This window comes from Sorex araneus, chromosome X, assembly GCF_027595985.1.
Source record: "Sorex araneus isolate mSorAra2 chromosome X, mSorAra2.pri, whole genome shotgun sequence".
NCBI lineage: Eukaryota > Metazoa > Chordata > Mammalia > Eulipotyphla > Soricidae > Sorex > Sorex araneus.
This window is the reverse complement of record NC_073313.1, coordinates 305,996,642-306,019,800: the sequence shown is the minus strand read 5'-3', so window position 1 is coordinate 306,019,800 and position 23,159 is coordinate 305,996,642. Positions and strand designations below refer to the sequence as shown.

General features: G+C 39.3%; 1 protein-coding gene across 2 annotated transcripts in view; it reads left to right on the top strand.

Annotated features, from left to right (window-relative positions):
- The window catches only part of LOC101537355 (immunoglobulin kappa light chain-like), a 40,706-nt gene extending 24,373 nt beyond the window's left edge, over positions 1 to 16,333 (top strand). Inside the window, exons 1-3 of one of the 2 annotated variants that reach the window (XR_008627232.1) lie at positions 8,320 to 8,900; positions 11,264 to 11,407; positions 15,807 to 15,945. Coding sequence is in view for 1 of the 2 variants with exons in the window: in XM_055120396.1 (XP_054976371.1) it covers positions 11,372 to 11,407; positions 15,807 to 16,129 (359 nt within the window). In the remaining variant the exon portion in view is untranslated. Of the gene's footprint in view, positions 1 to 8,319; positions 8,901 to 11,263; positions 11,408 to 15,806 lie in introns of those variants that run through there. The other variant, XM_055120396.1, reaches the window with a different exon arrangement.
- The last annotated feature ends 6,826 nt before the right edge of the window (positions 16,334 to 23,159 follow it).

The following is a 23,159-nucleotide window of genomic DNA, read 5'->3' as shown; positions in this document are numbered from 1 at the left end:
GGAACCCAACCACTTACAATCTAGAAATTTACATTTACAATCACGGCTGTGCAAGCTCTCGTGATATTCAAATGAGCAATGGAAAATAAATTATCTAGCATCTGCCCCTGGCAGGTAGACTTGAACGGTGGTGGGAAATTTCGAGCAAAAGATAATGCCCCAAATTAGAGAAAGAGTATTGGGGAAATTGTCTGCCATAGAGGCAGGGTGAGGACTGGGATATGGGTAGTGGAAAATGTGCACTGGTGGAGGGATGGGTGCTCCATCATTGTATGGCTTAATTTCAAACATGAAAGCTTTGTAACTCTACCTCACGGTGACACAATTTAAAAAGAGAGAGAGAGAGAGAGAGAGAACCCTTGGTGCAGGCCCAGGAGGGCACACTCAGAGTTTTGTCTTGCGCTGACTCAGAGGACCCTTCATACCAAAGAGCTAAACTGCTGGTGGGGTCTGAGCCTTTCCCCTCCTCTAATAAAGGCGAGCCTAGCATTTAAGGCCGCCAAATTAGTCTCTTATTTTACAGTTTTTCCCCAAAAGGCTTCTGCTCCTGCTAGGCCCACGTTTTCATGCTTTTTTTTTTTTTTTTTTTTTTTTGTCTCTTCTTTAGTTTGTGCCTTTATTCCCATCTGAAAAGCCCTTTCTAGTTCTAGTTCCTCTTCTGGGGTCCACTCAAGTTTAACATTTTGAAACCCGGGTAAGCCAGTTTGAAATTCTGTTTGGCTAAGATTATGTGACTGTTTTGGTTCTCCGGCTGGAATGTAGACTCTTCAGTGGCAGAGCCCCATTTTCCGTCATGGTTTTTTCTCCCCTAATTTCAGGGTAAAGCACACAGTACAAGTGACCTGTTATAATTGACTTTATTCATTCCAGATTCTTCGTCATTGATACTCTGTCAGGATCACCTTTTTGTTAGCTCTTGTCTACCTTACAAGAATTCCTAACCCTAACCCCAGCCCTAAATCTAATCCTAACCATGCCCCCAGAAGAGTGGGTTTCTTGTTCTGGTGATGGCTTACAGAATTCACTAGGGCAGGTTTTATGCAATCAGGTTTTAACTAACAGATACATGAAGTCTCGGTGTGTAAACATCTAGCTTTTGCAGATTTATGCCAGGCAAGGGGAGAAAGCTGACAAAAGCTTTCAAACCTTGTTCAAACTCAGACTCAGTTTTTCTCTATCTCAGAAAAAAAGGAAAGGGGGCCATTGGCAAAAAATAAAAAAAATAACAGTAATTCTCTACTTAATATTATTATTATTTTTTTGCTTTTTGGGTCACACCCAGCAATGCACAGGGGTTACTCCTGGCTCTGCACTCAGGAATTACCCCATGGCGGTGCTCAGGGGACCATATGGGATGCTGGGAATCGAACCCGGGTTGGCCACGTGCAAGGCAAACTCCCTACCCGATATGCTAACGCTCCAGCCCCAGTAGTTCTCTACTTATAACAACTGATGAGACTTGGGGGCTGTAGTAGGCAGCTGTGACTGTCCACATTCATCTCTCATCCCTGAGGAAGATTAACCACTGCTCCCACCCCAGTGTGCTCTCAATTTTGAGTAAATGTTCTTAAGGAAGTACATATTAAGAATTATGACTTATTCTATGTGATAAAACATTGACTTTTCCATTAAAAGGACTAAACCGTTGACCATTAAAACTTTAACTTCTGGGGCTGGAGCGATAGCACAGTGGGTAGGGCGTTTACCTTGCATGTGGCTGACCCATGTTTGATTCCCAGTATCCCATAAGGTCCCCTGAGCACCGCCAGAAGTAATTCCTGAGTGCAAAGCCAGGAGTAACCCCTGTGCATTGCTTGGTGTGACCCAAAAAGAAAAAAAAAAAAACCTTTAATTTGTACAGACTAAATACTAATTTGGGAAGGGGTAGACTATTCTGTTTTGAAAGGAAAATATATAGTTTTCAGGTTTGAAGCTATTTTCAAGAATAAACAGACAAAAAATCCTGGCCTTATTCCCTCTTTTTCCCATTTCCCTTCTGTGCTTAGAAAAGAAAAAAAAAAGAGACAAGAAGACCCATGAATGAGTCCCCTTTCTTGGGGAGAAAAGACACACCTAGAGGTGGTCAGGAAGATATTTTTCTTTCTTTCTTTTTCTTTTTCTTTTTTTCTTTTTTTTTTTTTAATTTTAGACCACAACTGGCTGTGCTCAGGACTTGCTCTGTGCTCTGTGTTCAGGGATAACTCCTGGCGGGGCCTCGGGGCACCATCTGTAGTATCAGGGATACAAACTTTGTTGGCTAGTGCAAGGCAAACACCCAATCTGCTGTACTATAGCTCCAGCGCCCACTTTTTTTAGTTTAAATTTCAAATTTTTACCTTGCCAAGGCTAATAAAGTTCACTTTCTTCTTATTAATTAGAGTATCTACCACATATGTAGGCTGAATAAAGTCAAGAGCCAATAAAACAGCATGAATTATTATGGACATTCATACATTATTTGTTACTTTTGGTATATATTTTTCCTCTTGCTTCTAATAATACGTATATGCTACTCATAGGAAAATGTTTCTGGCATCAGGATTGGAAGGTCTGTCATTCAAGCGCAAATCATGTTTTATGTTAATATATCTTATATTTGAAATATATTTTTCCTGAATTTTTTTTTTTGCTTTTTGGGTCACACATGCTTTTTGGGTCACACATGGGTCACACACAGGGGTTACTCCTGGCTCTGCACTCAGGAATTACTCCTGGCGGTGCTTAGGGTATCATATGGGATGCTGGGAATCAAACCCGGGTAGGCCGCGTGCAAAGCAAACGCCCTACCCACTGTGCTATCGCTCCAGCCCCTGAAATATATTTTTATAACATAAGTTCAAAGTTGAATTTTCTCTAAGATTTTTCTTTGTTAAGAAAATTAACAATAATCTCTTTACATTTCTAATGTATGCAATTTTCTATTTATTACATGTAGTCTTCAAAGTGCTTTTCTAAAAACATCATTCTTAGAATTCACTGAACTGTTGTAATTCATTCTTTAAAAAAATGTTTTACCATTTTTATTGAGGTATCAGGATTTAAAATACTGTTAATCATACATTTTATGTAAATGCCATTCCAACAGCAGCCCCATTTCCAGAGAGCTCCCTTCCCTCCACCAGTGTCTGAAGGGTCCCTCCCAGCCACCTATCTCTCATGTAAGCTCAGTTCTATAGGCACAATCTCCAGTTCCAGTGCCTTTGGAATAAAAGGCAACTGAAGAAATAGTTCCCTTACTGTTACTTTATATCCCACACATGAGGGAGATTTTTTTCTTATTATTTGTTATGCACATAGTGACACCTCCACATATAGATGACTGAAGCTAAACTCCTTCAATTCACAAAATTATAAATCAATAATAAATTGATAATTTTTTCAAAAAATATATCTCCTTTAATTTCAGTATGAAATAAATAAACCCTACATATATACAATTTAGTAAGAGTAAAAAGAGGAGAAATAAGAATATTTTAAGGGACCTAGGCATGCAGAACTTGTGACTGAAATCTCCAGGCTCCCAAGAGTTGGGAATGGGTTACCTCCCCATATCTTTCTGTGTTTCCGGTAGCCTGGCAGTCACATACAAGAACTGCCTTGGCACCATATAAGCCCATTAACAGTCATGATCCAGAGACTCAGAAATAAATCTCTCAGAAGAGAGCAACACAGAATGATACGTTATAGAGATGCCTCCGGAACCCAAAGTCACCGTCCAGTTAAAAAAATAATTAATTAATTAAATCAGTTGTATAACAGTATTTAAAACTTTAGGATTTCTGGAGCACATGGCCACAAATACTCTATACCAATGATGTACCAAGAGTAGCACAGCATGATGGGATGTAACCTAGAAGACAACCAATCTTGGGAAGGAAAAACTGTGTGTGTGTGTGTGTGTGTGTGTGTGTGTGTGTGTGTGTGTTAAGCACACAGGCTCATTCTTTAGCAACATGTTAGTAATCTCTTATGCAAGGGCTTAATGGCCCCAGAGTAAAATACAACAGTCTTCACACACTTTCTCTAAGGAAATTATTTTGGATCATTTTTAATAGATTATTCATGACAATAACAAATAAATTGTTTAGGTCCTGCTTTGGGGGCAGGGTATGGAGGTTGGGATGGAAACATTTGAAATACAGGTAGGTGTGATGATGGTGGGATTGGTATTGGAATATTAAATGTAACAAATGATTATGAAAAACTTTATAAAAGTAAAATAAAATTTAAAAAATAAATAAATTTTAAAAAGAAAACTTTATGGGAAAATATGAATAATTCTGTATAAAATTCTGAATAAAAGAGTGTTTTATCCTAAAAGGAAATATTGACTTTATGTTAAAAAATATTATTCTATAGAAAATGCTACAGTATCCATAATCAGTAAAAGATTTTAATAAATGTCTATAGGTATAATATAGTCACTTAAATAGATATAGAATATTCAATATAAATAAAACAAAATTCATTATTGAAAAAAAATTCCTTAGCAAGCTAGGAATGAACAGACCTTCCCTAATCTAGTAGAGGAAAACCATAAGTACAATGAGCGAATGCCATACTCAATGGCAAAGTGCTGCAAAGTTTGACTAGTCCTTTATAGAAGCTCCTTTAATACTTCTTGTGAGACTGGCTTCAAGTCTATAAATTCCCTAAGTGAAGAAATACGAATGGCCAAAAGGCACATGAAAAAGTGTTCTACATCACTAATCATCAGAGAGATGCAGATCAAAACAACCATGAGATACCACCTCACACCACAGAGACTAGCACACATCCAAAAGAACAAAAGCAACCGCTGTTGGAGAGGATGTGGGGAGAAAGGGACCCTTCTTCACTGCTGGTGGGAATGCCGACTGGTTCAGCCCTTCTGGAAAACAATTTGGACGACTCTCAAAAAATTAGATATTGAATTCCCATTTGACCCAGCAATACCACTGCTGGGAATATATCCCAGAGAGGCAAAAAAGTACAATCGAAACAACATCTGCACATGTATGTTCATCGCAGCACTGTTTACAATAGCCAGAATCTGGAAAAAACCCGAATGCCCCAGAACGGATGACTGGTTGAGGAAACTTTGGTACATCTATACAATGGAATACTATGCAGCTGTTAGAAAAAAGGAGGTCAAGAATTTTGTAGTTAAGTGGATGGGCATGAAAAGTTTCATGCTGAGTGAAATGAGTCAGATAGAGAGAGACAGACATAGAAAGATTGCACTCATCTATGGTATATAGAATAACAGAGTGGGAGACTAACACCCAAGAACTGTAGAAATAAGTACCAGGAGGTTGACTCCATGGCTTCGAGGCTGGCCTCACGTTCCGGGGAAAGGTCAACTCAGAGAAGCGATCACCAACTACATTGTAGTCGAAGGCCATGTGGGGGAAGAGAGTTGCGGGCTGAATGAGGGCTAGAGACTGAGCACAGCGGCCACTCAACACCTTTATTGCAAACCACAACAGCTAATTAGAGAGAGAAAACAGAAGGGAATGCCTTGCCACAGTGGCAGGGTGGGGTGGGGGGGAGATGGGATTGGGGAGGGTGGGAGGGACACTGGGTTTACGGGTGGTGGAAAATGGGCACTGGTGAAGGGATGGGTTCCCGAACTTTGTATGAGGGAAATATAAGCACAAAAGTGTATAAATCTGTAACTGTACCCTCACGGTGATTCTCTAATTAAAAATAAATAAATTTAAAAAAAAAAAAAAAAAAAAAACAATATAAATTCCCTAAGTGATTTTCTGTCCATGAAGTTTTGTGAAATTCTTTCAAATCTAAATTGTGATCTAGATGAATAGAGTATTCTTGGTGAAGGGTTCATTTCATTGAGGGCTGTTGTTATTGTTGTCTAATTGCATCTCACTATTCTCTTCTGATATAGTTTCTCATTTGATAGCTCTGCTATTTTAATGATTTTTCTTTGTACATCCCTTTTATATTTTTGCTGCTTTCAATATTCTATCTCCATCTTTGGTTTTTGTCATTTTGATTATATTGTGTCTTAGGATTTTTCTATTTGTATTTATTTTGCTAAGACTCTGCAGGCCTCTTCAACCATGATGCCTGAATTCCTCAATTCTGGAAAATTCATATCTGTAATTTATTTGACTAGTGCATCTTCATCTGTTTTGCCTTCCTGTTTTTCAGAGATTTCAATGATTATTATATTGTTCCTCTTGAACTCATCCCATAGTTCTCTGGTGTGCTATTCATTTATTTTTGGACTTCTTTCCCATCTTGTTATTTTTTAGAAGCTTTTTACATCTTATGAAGGAACTCATTGGTCTCAGCTATCGTTATTCTGCTGCTCAATCCTTCTACTGCTTTTTTAAAATATCACCTACTACATCCTTCATTTCTGTAACTTCTAATTATAGTTTTCTCATTTCTGTTCTCATACTTTTTTTGTATGATGATGTGTTCCATCATTTCTTTGTACTCATTAAACATCCTCAATATTATGTCACAACAGTGATTCTCTGAAAGTTTTCAGAACAAGTTCTTGCAGTTAGAGCTTTCTATGATATTATTCATGCTCATTGAGTTTCCTGGAATGCTAAGGTCTTCCCCATTATGTTTGTTGTGTTCCTGATATGCTGAGGGTGAATGAATCTTTTTAGTTAGCCTCCAGGAGTCTCTTAAATATTAATCTGGATGTCGCTCTTTTCCTTCCTCACCTGTCTTCACCCTGTAACAGAAAGTATAAATGCAAGATAATGTGTAAAGAATGATGAGTTGAGATGTTATGAGGGCACATATGTAGTCATGGTGTGGGGATGGGCTGCTGAGTTTTGTGAAATTCCTTTAAATCTAAATTATGTTCTAGAGGACAAGTGTGGAGGCTGTCAGAAGCCAGCTGGAAGGGAGGGAAATCTGCTTATTTTCAAAAAGTCCCCCAGAATGTCAGCCAGGATGTTAACCTGGGCGGAAGGAGTGGGGGAAGGAGGAACAAGCAGAGAATCAGGAGATGTAGAGGTAGGCTGCTGAGATGGTAGAGGTTTTTTAATTGTTTATTAAACAAACCCACAAGGATAAGAAAAACAGACAGGAGGTGAAAGCAGTAATATTAAGTTGAGAAACGTCCAACTTAATTGGCACACAAAGCTGAACATAAGGGCATGAGGCAGTGTTGGGCACCAAGCAGAAAAGGTTTAGAACCTCAGCTCTTATCCAGGATAAGCAAGATTGGTTGGAGAGATATCGGAGGAGGGGCAGTGATTCAGTTCTGGACCCTATGCCAGTAGGAACTCAAGTAAAGTATTCACGAGAATTCTAAGACAATAGAGCCAAAAGTGTAAAGAACAATGCCTAAATTTTCTCCACTGCATGCACATGCAGAGCACACCCAATCACAGCAGCTGTTCTTTTTTTTTAATGTAGGAGTTCTGCTTTTTATTCAGTCAATGATTAAGAGCAGCTGTTCTTTTTTTTTTAATTTTTTTTAATTTTATGTTAGTTCACAATATTTGATTACATTTAATATTCAAACACCCATCCCACCACCATTACACCTTCCCACCACCAAATTCAGGATGTTTCCATCCCAACCCCAATCCCTGCCCCAAAGCAGAACCAAAATAATATATTTTGTATTGTTTGTTATAAAAAACCGCTGAAAATGTTACAAAAAAGTATTCTTAGAGGAAAAAGTGTGGAGGTTGTTGTATTTCACCCAGGGGCCATTAAACCTTTCTATAATAGATCACTTACATGTTGTTAAAGGTTGAGCTTTGTGTAGCTTATACCTACATATACATACACATATACATATACATATATATGCAAAAATATGTATATTTCCCTCTAAGATTGGTTGCCTCCACTTTGAACCCTATCAAATGTGGTGCAGTAATCTTGGAGTATGTGTAGGGTGTGTGGTTTGAATATCTCGGGTGATAAGAGCAGCTGTTCTTAATGAACTTCTGTTTTTCTTTTCCTTTCTTCCTTCCTCTTCTCTCCCTCCCTCCCTCCCTCCCTCCCTCCCTCCCTCCCTCCCTCCCTCCCTCCCTTCCTTCCTTCCTTCCTTCCTTCCTTCCTTCCTTCCTTCCTTCCTTCCTTCCTTCCTTCCTTCCTTCCTTCCTTCCTTCCTTCCTTCCTTCCTGGACTAGGATTGAAAATGCATCCCAAATATTCTACCAACATCTCCCAGTCATGTGATGAGATTCTCTGAAGCAGGATGAGGGAGGTCATAGGGCTGGGTGTCCAGTAAGCAGACTGGGGAGGGCAGAAAACTCCAGGGCAGAGCTAGAAAGCTTGTGAACACCAGCTAAGAACCACAAAAACAGTATGTAAATTTCAGGGGTTGATCTTCAGCAGGGCCACATAGTGCTGACAGAGCTGCTGCTATTTTCTCCTTCACTCAGGGAAGTAAAAATATCTGCAGCCTTCATGCCCTCTTGGATATAAGTTCAATGTCTGGTTTTCTATAACTGGATCATAATCTGGAGTCTTCTATATGACACATGCATTTGCATATGATTGGATAAAGGACTTTGTGTTCCCAGCACATGTTCTTCAGAGATGAGTGGAAACAGACACCACCCCAAAGGAGCAGAGAAGTAGCAAATTCTCAAGTGGTTTCCTCCATCCCTCTTCTTCCTGGCTAATGAGGTCAGCCCAGCCTGGGCCCTGGAGATTCCCATTGTGACATTCTTTCTGGAAGATTGGTCATTGATTGGATTCCAAACACTACTGAATGTGGGCTCCAGAAATTTTTCTTCACTGGATGCAATAGCAGCAGAAGTGAAAATGACAGACATCGTGGTCCTATGGAAGCTTCAAGCCAAAGTAAAAAAAATCCAAAATTTTGAAGTCTGCTGTGATTAATGAACTGAAAAGATATACTGAACAACAGTCTTCAATGCGGATTATGGACACAAATATTCTGGAGCTAGGTAAGAAGTCTCCGATTACTGTAATTTAAATCTTGCAAAGCCATTTGTAACCCTGACTACTGGGTGGATCACTATATGTAAGGCACAAGACTGCAGACCCCTAATTAGGTCCCGTGAAAAGCAAAGTTACTGTTTCTTAAAATGTTAGACTTGAGGAGCAGAAATTTGAGACGTTATTTTTACTAGATGATTTGCAGTCATGCTTACTAGATTACTAGATGGTTTGTACTAGATTACTAGATGATTTGTAAGCATATTTATGATTTTACTAGAAGATTTGGAGACATGCACTTGGTCTCTGTTCTCCATTCACTGTTATGTTAAGTTAGCTTCTCTGACTCAAGATTTCTCACATGCAAGATATGGAATAGTATTAGCTTTCAGGCAGTAGGTCTGTGGGGTTAATCAGATGTGGTACTCCATGTACAATGTAAGTACTCAGTAAATGTCAGCTGTTATGATTTGTATTTCTCCTGTCTACACAGAGGAAATCAATTTCTACCTCTTCAGAACTCATGCAAACTATGCCCTTGATCAACTACTTTGCACATTTAATTCCAGCCTGCCATTTTCTCCCTTGTCTCTATTACCATTTTGATGCTTCTCTCTGATCACCTCATGAGGTCCACTGCTTATTTTTCCAATCAAGGTCACTAGCAAAGTTCTGTGTCACAAAATCAAGCAAACCCACCCAATCCTCAGAATTACTCAGTAACGTCTCCATTGGTCTTAGCCCTGAGATTTTAGAAGCCTCTCTTTCCTCATCCTTCCCAACGGTGCCACGTTGGAGGCTCTTTCAGGGTCAGGGGAATGAGACCCATCATTGTTACTGGTTTTGGCATATGAATACGTCACAGGGAGCTTGCCAGGCTCTCCCATGAAGGCAGGAAACTCTCGGTAGCTTGCTAGGTTCTCCCAGAGGGAGAACTAGGCTAAAGGATCGTGGCAGCGTGCTTGCAGGAGCTTGGTTTTATAGTCTCTGGATGTTGGCCGTTGATGGGATTATAAGGCACTGGGGGGAGTTTCTGGGTATGACCGCCTAGCTACTGGAAAATGGGGGATCTGGTTGGAAGAGGCCCAGTCCCGATCCGAGCAGGCTTGGAGATCTCAGCCCCGGGTCTGGCACACCTGGGTTCCTCTGCCGGTTCCTTTCTGCGTGAGGCTCCTCAGAATCACAGTCACTTCTTTTGTAAAACATACTATTGTGGTGCTCGGTGTTGGTCTCTGTTATAATTTATTGATGCTGACCTATTATTGATTTTTAATTGTTTAATATTGGGATTTAAAAAAATTAATTTTGCAAATGTTAATTGAGTTTTTGTACAGTGAAGAATCCTGACAGGGTCTTCCAAATATAAGATAAATAAAACATCAAACAGCTTGCAACCCACTGGGGTTGAAAGAATCTGACAAGTAGTTTTGAGCAATTAAGTGATCTTGGCCCAAGGACCTATCACTGTAGTCTGCAAAGTTATGCCATTGGTTTGGGGATTATGTGGGAGAAGGTCTCTCCTGAGCTGATTTAAAAGACAGTTGGTTTCTCACAAGTTAACACTAGTGGCAAAGGTGTTTTCAATTGGAGGGAAGTGTTGTATAAAAGAATTTGGGAATTTGGGAGCCCTAAAGATGGTGGGAGCTGAGGTAGGAATAGAATGTTAAGAGAGAAGAAAACTGCAATAAATGAAGCTAACTTCAAAACCAAACAAGGTCTTCAGGCTTCTGTGAAAACATCTCAGATACCACAATTCTCTGGCAGCTCCAAAGTCTTTCTGGTTCACCTCAGTTCAGTGAGATATGTTGGGTTTTACCTCTTCCATAATATTGAATGATCAACCAAGTTAAGACTATTGATACTTTCAATACTTTCTATTGATATTTGTTTTTTCACAACTTTATTTCTGCGTTGGTCTTTGGTTGTTGGTCTTCAGTGCGACCGGTTTATTTCAAAATACACTTCTAAGTAAATATAAGTCTTGATGTGATATTCATTTTGTTTACCTTTTTTGAAACATCACTATGGAAAGGAGAGAGTCTAATAGGCATTCTTTAATTAATATTCACTGAGAAAAATCTAAAGAGTCTAATAGTTATATTCAAAGAGGTTTATCATCTGCTTAAGCTCCTCCCTTAGAAAGTATAAAAAAGTACAGGTTTTTTCAATTTGTCTTTTTTGTAATTTACATTCATCTTACTTTTAAAATAAACAGTAGGTTATTAAAGAAAAAAACCTCACCACAGACTGATATATACATAATGTCATATATATGAGATAAATACATATATACTCTTCTATGTAGGAAGACATAGATTTTATAGGAATTTATACCTCATCTATACAAATATTTTGTGAGGGAATTCTCCAGACCTTCTAGATTTACTGCAGCAGGAGTGAAACATCAGCAGCTGAATCAGGACTCAGTTCCTTTTAGAGGTTTATGTCTAACAAGTCAATGAGAAAGCATCACTGTGGTGGACGTTCGGCGCCGGGACCAAGTTGGAAATCAAACGTGAGTGAAATTCAAACTCTCCTTCCTCTCAGTTATCTGCACCTTATGATCCCTTTGTCTATTAAGTGTCTTATAAGCTTACTCTAAAACCAAATTCTGACATTTCTGGGGGAAAATACAAAGTCTTAGGAATTAGACATTCTCTGTGAAAAACAAGAGTAGTGAGAATAACTATTATGACAATTTCTGAAATTTAGTGGGGAGTAAAATCATATGTTCTGAACAGAGCTTTGCTCAAAACTGTCAGAAAGGGAAACTCAGTTCTTGTAGAGAGGGGAAATGAAGTAGAATCACTGTGTATATACTTTCGGAGCGGGGACCAAGCTGGAGATAAAACGTAAGTATTCCTTTAACTGATTCTTCACTATTTCTAATTGCTTTGCTTTTTGTTTCTTTTTGTGTATTTTCATTAGCTAAATGTTAGGGATAAGACAAATTTCATTTTCAGGTTAGTAGGCAGAGAGAGAGGCATTTGCTTTTCGGGAGGTGAGATAAATAGATAATTTTTAAGATTTCTAAATCAAAATGACTTAATTGGGGCAGGGAACTAGCCAGCCTTTCAGGGCAGGTTTTTATAAATATGGAGGCTAAGAGGCATCAATATGGTTCACTGTCAGCCAAGGAACCGAAGTGGAGAGCAAATGTAAGTACATTTTTGGCTCCATGACTTCTGTCTTTTGTTCTGTCGTGTCATTTATGCAAGTTTGTGATATCTTGGTTAAGTGGGCCATTTCTGATGGCCCCAAAATAATTAGTAAAAATCCACAAAACAGCCAACTTGTAAGCTCAGAAAATAAATTGTTGTGTTTATATTTTAAGGGTAGAATTTAAGAATAGGGAATGGATAGATTTTTTTCCATCAGAATTAGCCTTTTTTCTTGTGACTGGTTTCTGAAAGAGGTATTTGTTGAGGAAGGAGTATGAAAAGCCCCACTGTGGCTGACTTTCGGCCAAGGGACCAAGTTGGACATCAAAAGTAAGTGTGCTTTTTTAATTCTTTTCTTTGAGAATTGTGAAGTTGAGGGAGTTTTGTGTTGCAGAGATGAGTTGAGGAAAATTTTGAAAAAATAGGATTCTTGCAAAAACTCAGATGAGTTAGGGACTAAAAATAGTCTGGTCTCAAGAAAGAAAGAGCAAAGAGCTAAATAATTGGCATGACATTCAATTGTCAGATTTTCTCTGTCATCAGTAGAAAGAGGTTGGCAGAAAAAGAGGCTCTAGTTAAGGGAGGAGAAGCTAAGCTAATATTAGAGATCACCTTAAACAAAGGGACACGCGTGGAGATTAAATGTATTTTTTATTTCTTTATTGTCTTCTAGTGAATGAGTGCTTTCTGGTCTACCTCAGGCACAAGAGTTAAACTCAGGACCAAAAGCGCATTTTAGAAAAAAAGCTTAATCTAAACAGAATGAGTCTAAGGGAGAAAAATGAGTGTCAGTTAAGCAAAATGAGTGTCACTGAACATAGCTTTGTAGCTCCAAAGAACAAAAGTGAATTAATTTTTCAATTTTGTTGCATATTTATTTTTGCTCATTTTGTATGGCACAAGAAAAGGAGAAAACTGTATTTCTTGGTCTGTTTTCTTTTTTTCATTCAATTTTAAGATGATAAAAGTCAGTAACATGCACTAAAAAGTCATTCTGAAATTAGTAAAGTAGGGGCTGGAGTGATAGCACAGCAGTATGGTGTTTGCCTTGCACACAGCCGACCTGGGTTTGATTCCCAGCATCCCATATGGTCCCCCGAGCACCACCAGGAGTAATTCCTGAGTGCAGAGCCAGGAGTAAGCCCTGTGCATTGCTGGGTATGACCCAAAAAGAAAAAAAAAACAGAAATTAGTAAAGTAGGGGGCCAAACAGATGGTAGAGTGGGTAGGGAGTTTGCTTTGCACGCAACTGATCTGGGCTTGATTCCTGTCACCCATATGGCTCCCTGAGCACTGCCAGGAGTGATCTCTGAGTGCAGAGCCAGGAGTAAGCCCTGGGCACCACCAGGTGTGGTCCAAACAGAAGAACAAAAAGAACTTCGTAAAGTGAACCCATCAGCCATTTTACTTAATAGTCAGCTGCTATGTCATCATAAAGTCTAAAATGAGTGATAATCAGTCTTTAAAATTCTAGAGTCTATATCTTAATAGGCATTTTTAGTTTTTAATTCAGTTTCCATACTTGGCCAAACCAGTAATGATCTTGCATATAATGAAGGAAAGGTGATTATTTCCCAAATCCCAGTTTTAAAGGAATTAGCTTTAAAAGGGGAAAGAAAATAATTACGTAACTTTTTAATGCCTACAGAATTGTAAAAAAAAAAAAAAACAACCAAGAAATATTTTATTTTAGTATATTCTATTTCCCTCTGTTATTACTCAGTCATATTTTTAGGTCACCAAGGATGTTGTGGCACAGCTAATTGGCTCTGTGGGCCCCATAGCTGTCTTTAGGGCGTTTGCCTGGTCACTAAGGGCCAGCAACATGCAATAGTGATTGACTGGACTGCGGATCTTTCCTAGCACAGTGATACAAGTGATGGCGCTAACAGGTGGTGAGCACCAGGCATGTGAAAAGTAAGGTGAAGCTCATTCACTAGAGATGTAAGAAACCATATTCAGCCATTAAATTTTCTCAGTGAGGTTTACTGTTAGAGGACTGTATAGACTGATTATTCCTGTGATAAGCAATTATTTCAATAGCTTCTCAAATGTTTTTAAACAGTTAAAGCTAGATCCAAAAGAGAGAAATACATTACTCTTTGGGGATAAAGCCATACCAGCAAAAGTCTAATTTAAGTCTACCTAATCTGGCCACTTAGGTTTTGCACAATATTTTTACTGAGTTTATAATTAATATCATAGGAATATATTAACTGATAATAAATCAGATACTATTTTGGCATGTTTTTCATTTTCAAAAGTATAATGACTTGGTTGTATCATATTTTAGTTGTATAAAACTTCTATTAATAAGCACTACTAATAGAAACATATATAAAATATATTTTCTAGGGGCCAAAGAAATGGTACAGTGGGTAGGGCACTTGCTTTGCATGAAGCCAACTCTGGTTTGATCCCCAACATTCCACATGGTCCCCAAAGCACTGCCAGAAGTGATTTCTAAGTGCAGGGACAGGAGTTAACTCTGAGCATGCCTGGATGTGCCCCTCCCCAATTTTTTTCCAATAACTTTAGTCTGTAAGAAGTAATTTAATCTTAGACTAACCCTCTATAATGATAGAGTTATTTGTTGCCATGTTGTATTGCTATAAGATTATTTGGGGGGTCAAAAGGATTATTTTGGACTTCTAAGGACATAAAAATTTTAGAACCGTATTTAAAATACTTAAAGTGTTTTTAAAAACTATTTTAATCTATTAATTTCAATTAAAAGCTAATATGATGTTTTATAAGAATTCCATTTTCAGTATGCTAATTGCTTACTGATGTAATGCAGATGGCAAATTTAAAACTTATCACGAATTCATCCAGATAGAAATAGCTTCATAAAATATTTCCTCCTCCCCCTTCTTTTTTTCTAGAATTGCATTGTTCTACTGCCAAGTCTAAAATCTCTGGGGGAAAAAAATCACAGAAGTTACAAGAAAATATCAAAACATTAAATGTTTGCTATCACATCTTGAACTTTTTGGTTAACATAGAGGTTAAGGTTTATAAAAATCTGTTTGCTTATCTGCTGACTTCTTCCAGTAAAGAATTCCCTGTTTGTAATTTTTTCAATTTTGTTTGTAATTTTAACTCTAGCTTTCCAACCAAGGGCTTGAATGCCCATAGAGGGGGTTTTCCAGAGGCCATCTGTCAGTCACTTATAGTGATGCATGAAGTTAGCCAGTTCCTCCTTGGCAGGTGGCAGAAACTGAAATTGGCCCCTTCTGAGCTGGCTGCCATTGCCCCAGAGGGTGAGAGCCATCAGGACAGGGTCTGGGCCTCACTTTGAGGTCTTCGTGATGTGTGTCAAGGTTGTGAGTCTGATGAGAGAGAACAATGACACAGACATGAGGCTGAGGTCCTACTCTGCAGGATGTTTATCCCCAAGACGGCCAAGGGTAGTCCAGAATGGGAAGGCAGCCTGAGTGTCCCGCATGATCCTATGACAGACTCCAGGACAATGATCTGTGCAGAGAGAACAAAATTTTCCCTCATTTCTAACCTCTGTAGAGTCAAGTAAAGGGCGTGTCTCAGTGAACTACAGGAGGCAAAGCATACAAATGAAGTGACTTTGTTGAGGGGTGGGAAGAAACTCCAAATCAAGATGATGAATACATTTGGGGGGCATGCCTTCCTGCCTCTCTCTGTTTCTGTGTTGAAGTTTTGGGATGCTCACAAACAAAGCACCCAACGGAGAACTTCCTTGTTACTTACACTCCATTTTCTGTGCTTCCTTCTTAGGGGATAACGCTAAGCCATCTGTGTTCATATTCCAACCATCTGAGGAGCAGTTATCCACGAGCACTTCCTCTATCGTATGCATGATGAATGACTTCTACCCCAGAGACATCCAAGTCGTTTGGAAAGTGGATAATCAGGTCCAGAATTCTGGCATCCAGCGAAGTTTCACAGAGCAGGATAGCAAGGACAGCACCTACAGCCTCAGCAGCATCCTGACGATGCCCACTTCAGAGTACAAGAAGCATAGTGTTTACAGCTGCGAGGTCTCCCATGCAAGCCTGTCCTCCCCTCTTGTCAAGAGCTTCAATAGGGGAGAGTGTTAGAGCAAGAGGCCTACCAGGCACCGTCTCCCCCGTCATCTCACCCCAGCCTCCCTTCCTCTAGCCTAGGGCCTTTTTCTCATAAGAGTTACCCCTATTTCATTCCTCCAGTCCCTCTCCCCAACTCATCACCCACCTCCTCTTTGGCTTTAATTATGCTAATATTGGGCGGGGATGAATAAATAAAATGTATCTTTGCACCTATAACTTCTCTCTTCCTTTATTTAATGGTTGTTATATAGAAAGTCCTCATGGGTAGAATCTTGAGAACTGGGCCTTAAAGCAGAAAATGTGTGATAAAACTAGTGTTACCATAGGCGAATTAATACAGGCAAAAATTAAGTGAATGGACTGAAGAGATAATATATAAGTTAAAGCATATGCCAACGCTTGATCCCTGGCACCACATGGCACCCTCAACAACACCAGGTGTGGTCCTGATGGCCCCAGAGCACCCTTTGGCATGGCCCTGGTGGTTCTGCTGCTGCAAGGCTTGAGAAGCACCAAATTCTCAGGTCTTAGCATTGATCTGCCAATCTCAGTGGCCAAGAGCCACTATGAGTGGCCCCTGAACAAATTTTGAGAGGTCTCCCCTCCCCCAAAATAATCACTTATATCAATCATATTTCTAACCACAAAACACCACCATACTTCAAAATTTAAAAATCCAAACATTTGAGGGCTATCAAGATAGTACAGTGGGTAGGTCATATGCCTTGCATGTGGGCAACCTGGGTGTAATCCCCAGCATTACACGTAGTGCCCTGAGCACCATCAGGAGTAATTCCTGACTGCAGAGCCACCATAAACTCCTGAGCATTGCCGGGTGTGATCAAAAATCAAAAAATCCAAACATTTATTATATTACAAAATGATTTATATTTGTTCATTTATTTTCCAATTGCGAATCCAGTTCAGGATTTTAAGTGACTGAAACCTATCCTGGCAGCTCAGAGTCCAGGGTGAACACCAACCCCTAGCAGGACACCTCTCCACACCAAGGCATACTACAACAAACACTCATACACACAGATAAGAATTCACACACACACACATACACACACACACATTCACCCCACCATCACTGAGATAGTAAAAATACATCAAAGAACCTAACACATATCGTTGGGATGTGGGGAGAAACCTGAGTGCCCACATGAGTGTTCAATTCAAATTAAGTGCAATCAAGAAATATTTTATATCCAATTCCTTAATAAGAGAGATTAAAAAAAATAACAGGTCAAGACATGCAGTTGGTAAGTATGGGCCAAAGGAGATACTGGTCTATCTTCTGTTTCAACCCTACATTTCAAATGCTTATGGTGTTGTACAGAACAGAGAGTCAAACTTGTAACTTTTGTGAGATCTCCTCCTCCATCCAGTTAACAAGGAACATCTGTAAACAGAAATGAAATAGAAAAGACTTTGAGCAAGGAGACAGACAAAATTAGCCTGGATCTCATGTACCAAAGTTTATGTGATTTCTGGAGAAAGGGGCATATTAAATCAACTTTGATTCTCCCCTACTTCTGTTTGGGTGCCACACCCCTTTCCTCTCATCCACTCATTCATCCAACAAACATTTACTGACCACCTTGCTTAGCCTACAGTCTGAGAAGTAACTAAGACTGTGCTTTCTCTCAATAACTTCATGCATCTATAAATTTCCTAGTGTTTTACCTTTTCCTTGTTAGTACTAAAGAAGGTGGGAAAGAAGAGTCGTGGAAAAGCCAGGAAAAGAGACAATGATGTGGCACCTACTTTTTTTTACTACTTTCAAGATTTTGGAGATCTCAAAAACTCAACAGTATCTCTTCAAATGATGTGAACTTACTCACCCATTTTTAGTGGGCAAGTTCAATAGTCAGGGTTCTTCTAACTGGGCTATTAATTCAAAGCAAGGCACTGATGAAGAAGGGAAGGAAGCTGGATGAGATTGTGAAGGAATAACACAGGGAGATTTTTGTGGAAAATGCAGTAATTCTGATTTTTGACTGCAGGGATACATCTAGACCTGAGACAAAATATTATAAAAGTATATACTCATAATGCACCAGTATCCTATTGAGGGTTTTGGTTTTGTACTATAAATTGAAGAAAAACCACCCTGGAAGCTGGATGAAGAGAAATTCCAACCTCTATGCTCTGCCTGCTGATTCTTGTGCCTCTATAGTTATTTCAACACAAAAGAATGTATTTGGATGAGCCCTGAATGCAATGACTGGCATCCTTGGATATGACAGATGTAGGACCCACAGCAAGAATGCCAGAAGATGGGACAATGCAGCTGGAAACTGGAAGCAATGACAAGGATGATTGGGGAGTCACTACAAGGTAGGACCGAGGTACAGGATAGATTCTCCCTCAGAATCTGGGAAGGAACCACTATGACTGCAGATTTCTGACCTACACAACTGTGAAAAAATAAATTTCTGTTGTTATAAGTTACCTGTCTCATGGAACTATTTTTCATAGTAGCCTAAACAAACTAATAGAATGGGGATTAAAAATAATTAACAGAGATCAAAGATCAGTTCTCAACCAACTTTCATTTGTCCTGACAACTCTGACCCAACAAGGGTCTATGGTCCCCAGAAAGAGATGGTCAAATTCACTTATAGAAATGAGGTACTACTGAGGCTGGAGCAATAGTACAGTGGGCATGGCGTTTGCCTTGCATGCGGCCAACTAGGGTTCGATCCCCAGCATCCCGTATGGTTCCCCAAGCACTGCAAGGAGTAATTTGTGAGTGCAGAGCCAGGAGTAACCCCTGTGCATTGCCAGGTGTGACACAAAAAGAAAAACATGAAATTGGGTGTTATAGGCTGAGATTCCCTTGAGTTCAGAAAGTTCAGATCAATGTGTCTTAAATACCAAAGAGACAAGGAAGCTTGACTCTTTCTTGTAGGACTTGTAGGCTTTTTTTCTCACTCTCTCTGAAAATTAATTTCAGAGTTCTACAACCCCCATTCTAGAATTTATTAGCTGTGGGACTCAAGTATCTTAACTTCTGTGGGCCTCCCTTTGTTATCTTGAACTTTCAGCATGCTGTCTGATATAGATCAAAACCTCAGTGAGGGCTGCTGGTAAAAGGGATCAACATTCATTGATTCTATTTATTTGTTAATTTAAATTTTTTATATTGAATCACAATAGGATACACAGTTACAACATTGTTCATGATTGAATTTTAGTTATATAATGTTCCAACACCCATCCTGTCACCAGTGTACCTTTCCCACCACCAATGTCCCAAGTTTCCTTCCCCCAAAACGCACCTGCCTCTATGGAAGGCACTTTTCCTCTCTCTCTGTTTCTCTCTGTCTCTCTCTGTCTCTGCCGCTCTCTCCCTCTCTCTCTCTCTCTCCTTCAAGGTAATCATGCATATCCCTTTCCCTACTTTCAACACTCAGTTCCTGTCCAGAGTGATAATTTCTAACCATTACTGTCATACTGGTCTTTTCTCTATCCTAACTGCTCTTTGTTCCACACACAGTTGTGGCAAGCTTCCAACCATTGGCAAGTCCTCTGGCCTCTGCCTTACCTGGCCTTGGATATTGGTCTCATACTATTTTTTATATCCCACAGAGGAGTGCAGTCATTCTATATCTGTCTCTCTCCTTCTGACTCATTTCACTCAGCATGATACTCTCCATGTCTATCCATTTATAAGCAAATTTCATAACTTAATTCTTTCTAACAGCTGCACTTTATTCTATTGTGTAGATGTACCATAGCTTCTTTATTCAGTCATCTGTTATCAGGCACTTGGGTTGTTTCCAGATTATGGCTATTGTGATTAGTGCTGCAAACCACCTACTGATTTTAAAGTAGCCTAACTCTTAGGCTCCGACGTTTCATTGATCCGATAGGTGATCTAAGGCAGAAATAAGGAAAAGAACAACAAATACTTTTGAGAAGGAGAAAGAAAAAAATAGAGACAGAGGAGGTAAGAGAAGGGAGAAAAGAATAGAGGAGAAGTGAAGGGAAGTCTGCAGAGATGGAGGGAAGTTCACAGAAGTGAGTTTCCTCAGACCTACAGGGTTTGTTCTTCTCAGAACAGACACAGCATCTCAGAAGAGCAACAAACACAATTGAGGGAGAAGAGACCCACACACAAGGCACAGAGAAGAATATCAGTGATTAGGGAGCAAAAGTGCTGGGCCACTTAGAAGCAATGAATAAATTAGAGACTGAGCATAATAAGAAAAATTAAAACTTCCTGCCAGTTACTATCCAATTTTAAATAACAATAATAGCGGTCAGAGAGATAGTTCAGCAGGTAGGGCAACTGCCTTACATGTGGCCCACCTGGGTTGATCCCAGCTTCATATAGGGGGAGACCCCAGAGCACAGCTAGGAATGATCCCTGAACACAGAGTCTGGAGTAAGGCTTGAACATTGCCAGTTGTGGCCCCCAAACCAAAAATAAATAATTGTAATAAGTGTTTAGAATCACAAGACCAGAGGAGACTTTGGTTCAACTGCTAACTCACCATCTCCACCTGCCATCTCAATGTGCCACCATCAAGTTGCCAGGGGAAATTCATTCCTCCTCTGCATTTACTGCATTTAGTAGCCCTGTCTGCTGTAAGACAAAGGGCTGGGCAGGGACTTCAAAGTCCTTTTCAACTTTAATATCTATTTCTCAGATTGAGATTCTCTGTGTCCAAAAATTGATAGCAGATTTTTTTAGCTTCTTTCTATAAAAGGACAAATGTCCAAAAGTACCTATTTCTTCAGAGTTAGTGATAAGTCATTCCCAGGAGTTTCTAAACAAGTCAACAAGTTTAACATGCATTAGTTTGGAGAGCACTGGGAGAAGAGGGAGGACAAATGTTTAAAGATTAAGAAATGGAAAATGGAAAGAAAGAACTTGGGGAGAGAGAGGAAGATTGAGAAGGAAGAAGAAGCAAAGGTTGATAGAGGAGAAGAAATGAAACAGGAAGTTAACATAGGCATTTATTTGTGGTTTGACATGGTACCTAAGTCCAAGGTATTGATAATTATAAAATCTAGCTCTTCAGTTATGTCCTCCAACTTTAAATTTTTCTTGTATTTTCTAGAAACCCTAAACCTCAGTGAGCTAACAAGAATACAAGCATATAAGGACTTTTAATCTTCCTATAAAAGGTGACATTTGAGCTAGGAACTGTGTTGAGGAAGGAGGAGGGTTGTTATTAAAAGAGAGAAGAGAGAAAGGAAGAAAGAAAAAAGAAAGAAAGAAAGAAAGAAAGAAAGAAAGAAAGAAAGAAAGAAAGAAAGAAAGAAAGAAAGAAAGAAAGAAAGAAAGAAAGAAAGAAAGAAAGAAAGAGAAAGAAGAAGAAGAAGGAGGAGGAGAAGAAGAAGAAGAAAAGAAGAAGGAGAAAGAGAAGAATGAGAAGAAGAAGAAGAAGAAGAAGAAGAAGAAGAAAAGAAGGAGAAAGAGAAGAATGAGAAGAAGAAGAAGAAGAAGAAGAAGAAGAAGAAGAAGAAGAAGAAGAAGAAGAAGAAGAAGAAGAAGAAGAAGAAGAAGAAGAGGAGGAGGAGAAGGAGAAGGAGAAGGAGAAGGAGGAGAAGGAGAAGGAGGAGAAGGAGGAGGAAGAGCAGGAGGAGGAGGAGCAGGAGAAGAAGAAGGAGGAGTAGGAGCAGGAGGAGGGAGGAAAGAAGGAAGGAAGGAAGGAAGGAAGGAAAAGAAAGAAAAATTATCATACAAATGGTGCTCCAAAACCATTAGACTGTAAGAAACTACCTAATGAATATAGACCAAGTACTAAATAGCATTCCATCATCCACTGGACTTAGTGATGCAAGACTCAGTTAATAACTAGACAAGAGCCGTTTTTATAAAATGGCAGGACAGGAGCTGGAGCTATAATAGTACAGTGGGCAGGGCATTTGCCTTGCATGTGGCCGACCCAGGTTTGATCCCCAGCATCCCATATGGTCCCCTGAGCACCACCAGGAGCAATTCCTGAGTACAGAACCAGGAATAACCCCTGTGTATTGCCAGTTTGACCCACAAAAGCAAAAAAATAATAAATAAAATGGCAAGACAAAAAAAACTGATCAGCATGAATAATTCTTACAAGGAAAGATTTAGACAAAAGAAAGAAAGAAATAAGGTAGTAACTAGAAGAATGAGAAGTGCATATTTCAATGTTAGTGAGAGCAGAGCAGCAGAAAGGAAACTATGGTGCACTGGGGAAGAAAGAAAATTACTGAGCAAATGAGACAGGAAGCTAGGACACAGATTGAGGTGTTGTCCTTCGCTAGAAACACAGACAATTCACCAGGGAACTGGTCAGGTAGCTTTCTCCCCAATTTTTGATGGGGATAGATTTTTTTTTCTTGTAAAGTTCTACCAGTGCCTTGTATGTCTTGGGTATTAATCCTTTATCAGATGGGTATTGCATAAATAATTTTCCCAATCTGTGGGCTGTCTTTATATCTTGGTCATCATTTCTTTTGAAGTGCAGAATCTTCTTAGTTTAATTTGTTTATCTTTGCTTCCACTTTCTTGGTCAGTGATGCCGAATTCATGAAGATTCCTTTAGTTTCAATATCACGAGGGGTTCTGCCCACATTTACTTCCACTTATCTTATGGATTCAGGTCTGATATTGAGGACTTTAATCCATTTTGATCTGAGTTTTGTGCCTGGCATTAGAAAAAGGCTTGAGTTCTTTTTTTGGGAATGAAGTTGTTCAGTTTCCCCAGCACCATTTGCTGGAGAGGCTTTCCTTGATCTGCTTCATATTTCTTGTTTCTTTGTCAAAGATCAAGTGATCATATATCTGAGGGTTGGTGCCAGGATACTCAACTCTACTCCATTGATCTGCAGGTCTTTCTTTGTTCCAATATCATGCTGTTTTGATTACTACCACTTTGTAGTAGAGTTTGAAATTGGGGAGGTGATGCCTCCCATCTTCTTTTCCCATTGATTGCTTTAGCTTTTTGTGGGATTTATTGTTTCACATGAATTTCAAGAGTGGTTCATTTATTTTGGAAAATTTCATGGGTATTCTTATAGGGATGGCATTGAATCTGTATAA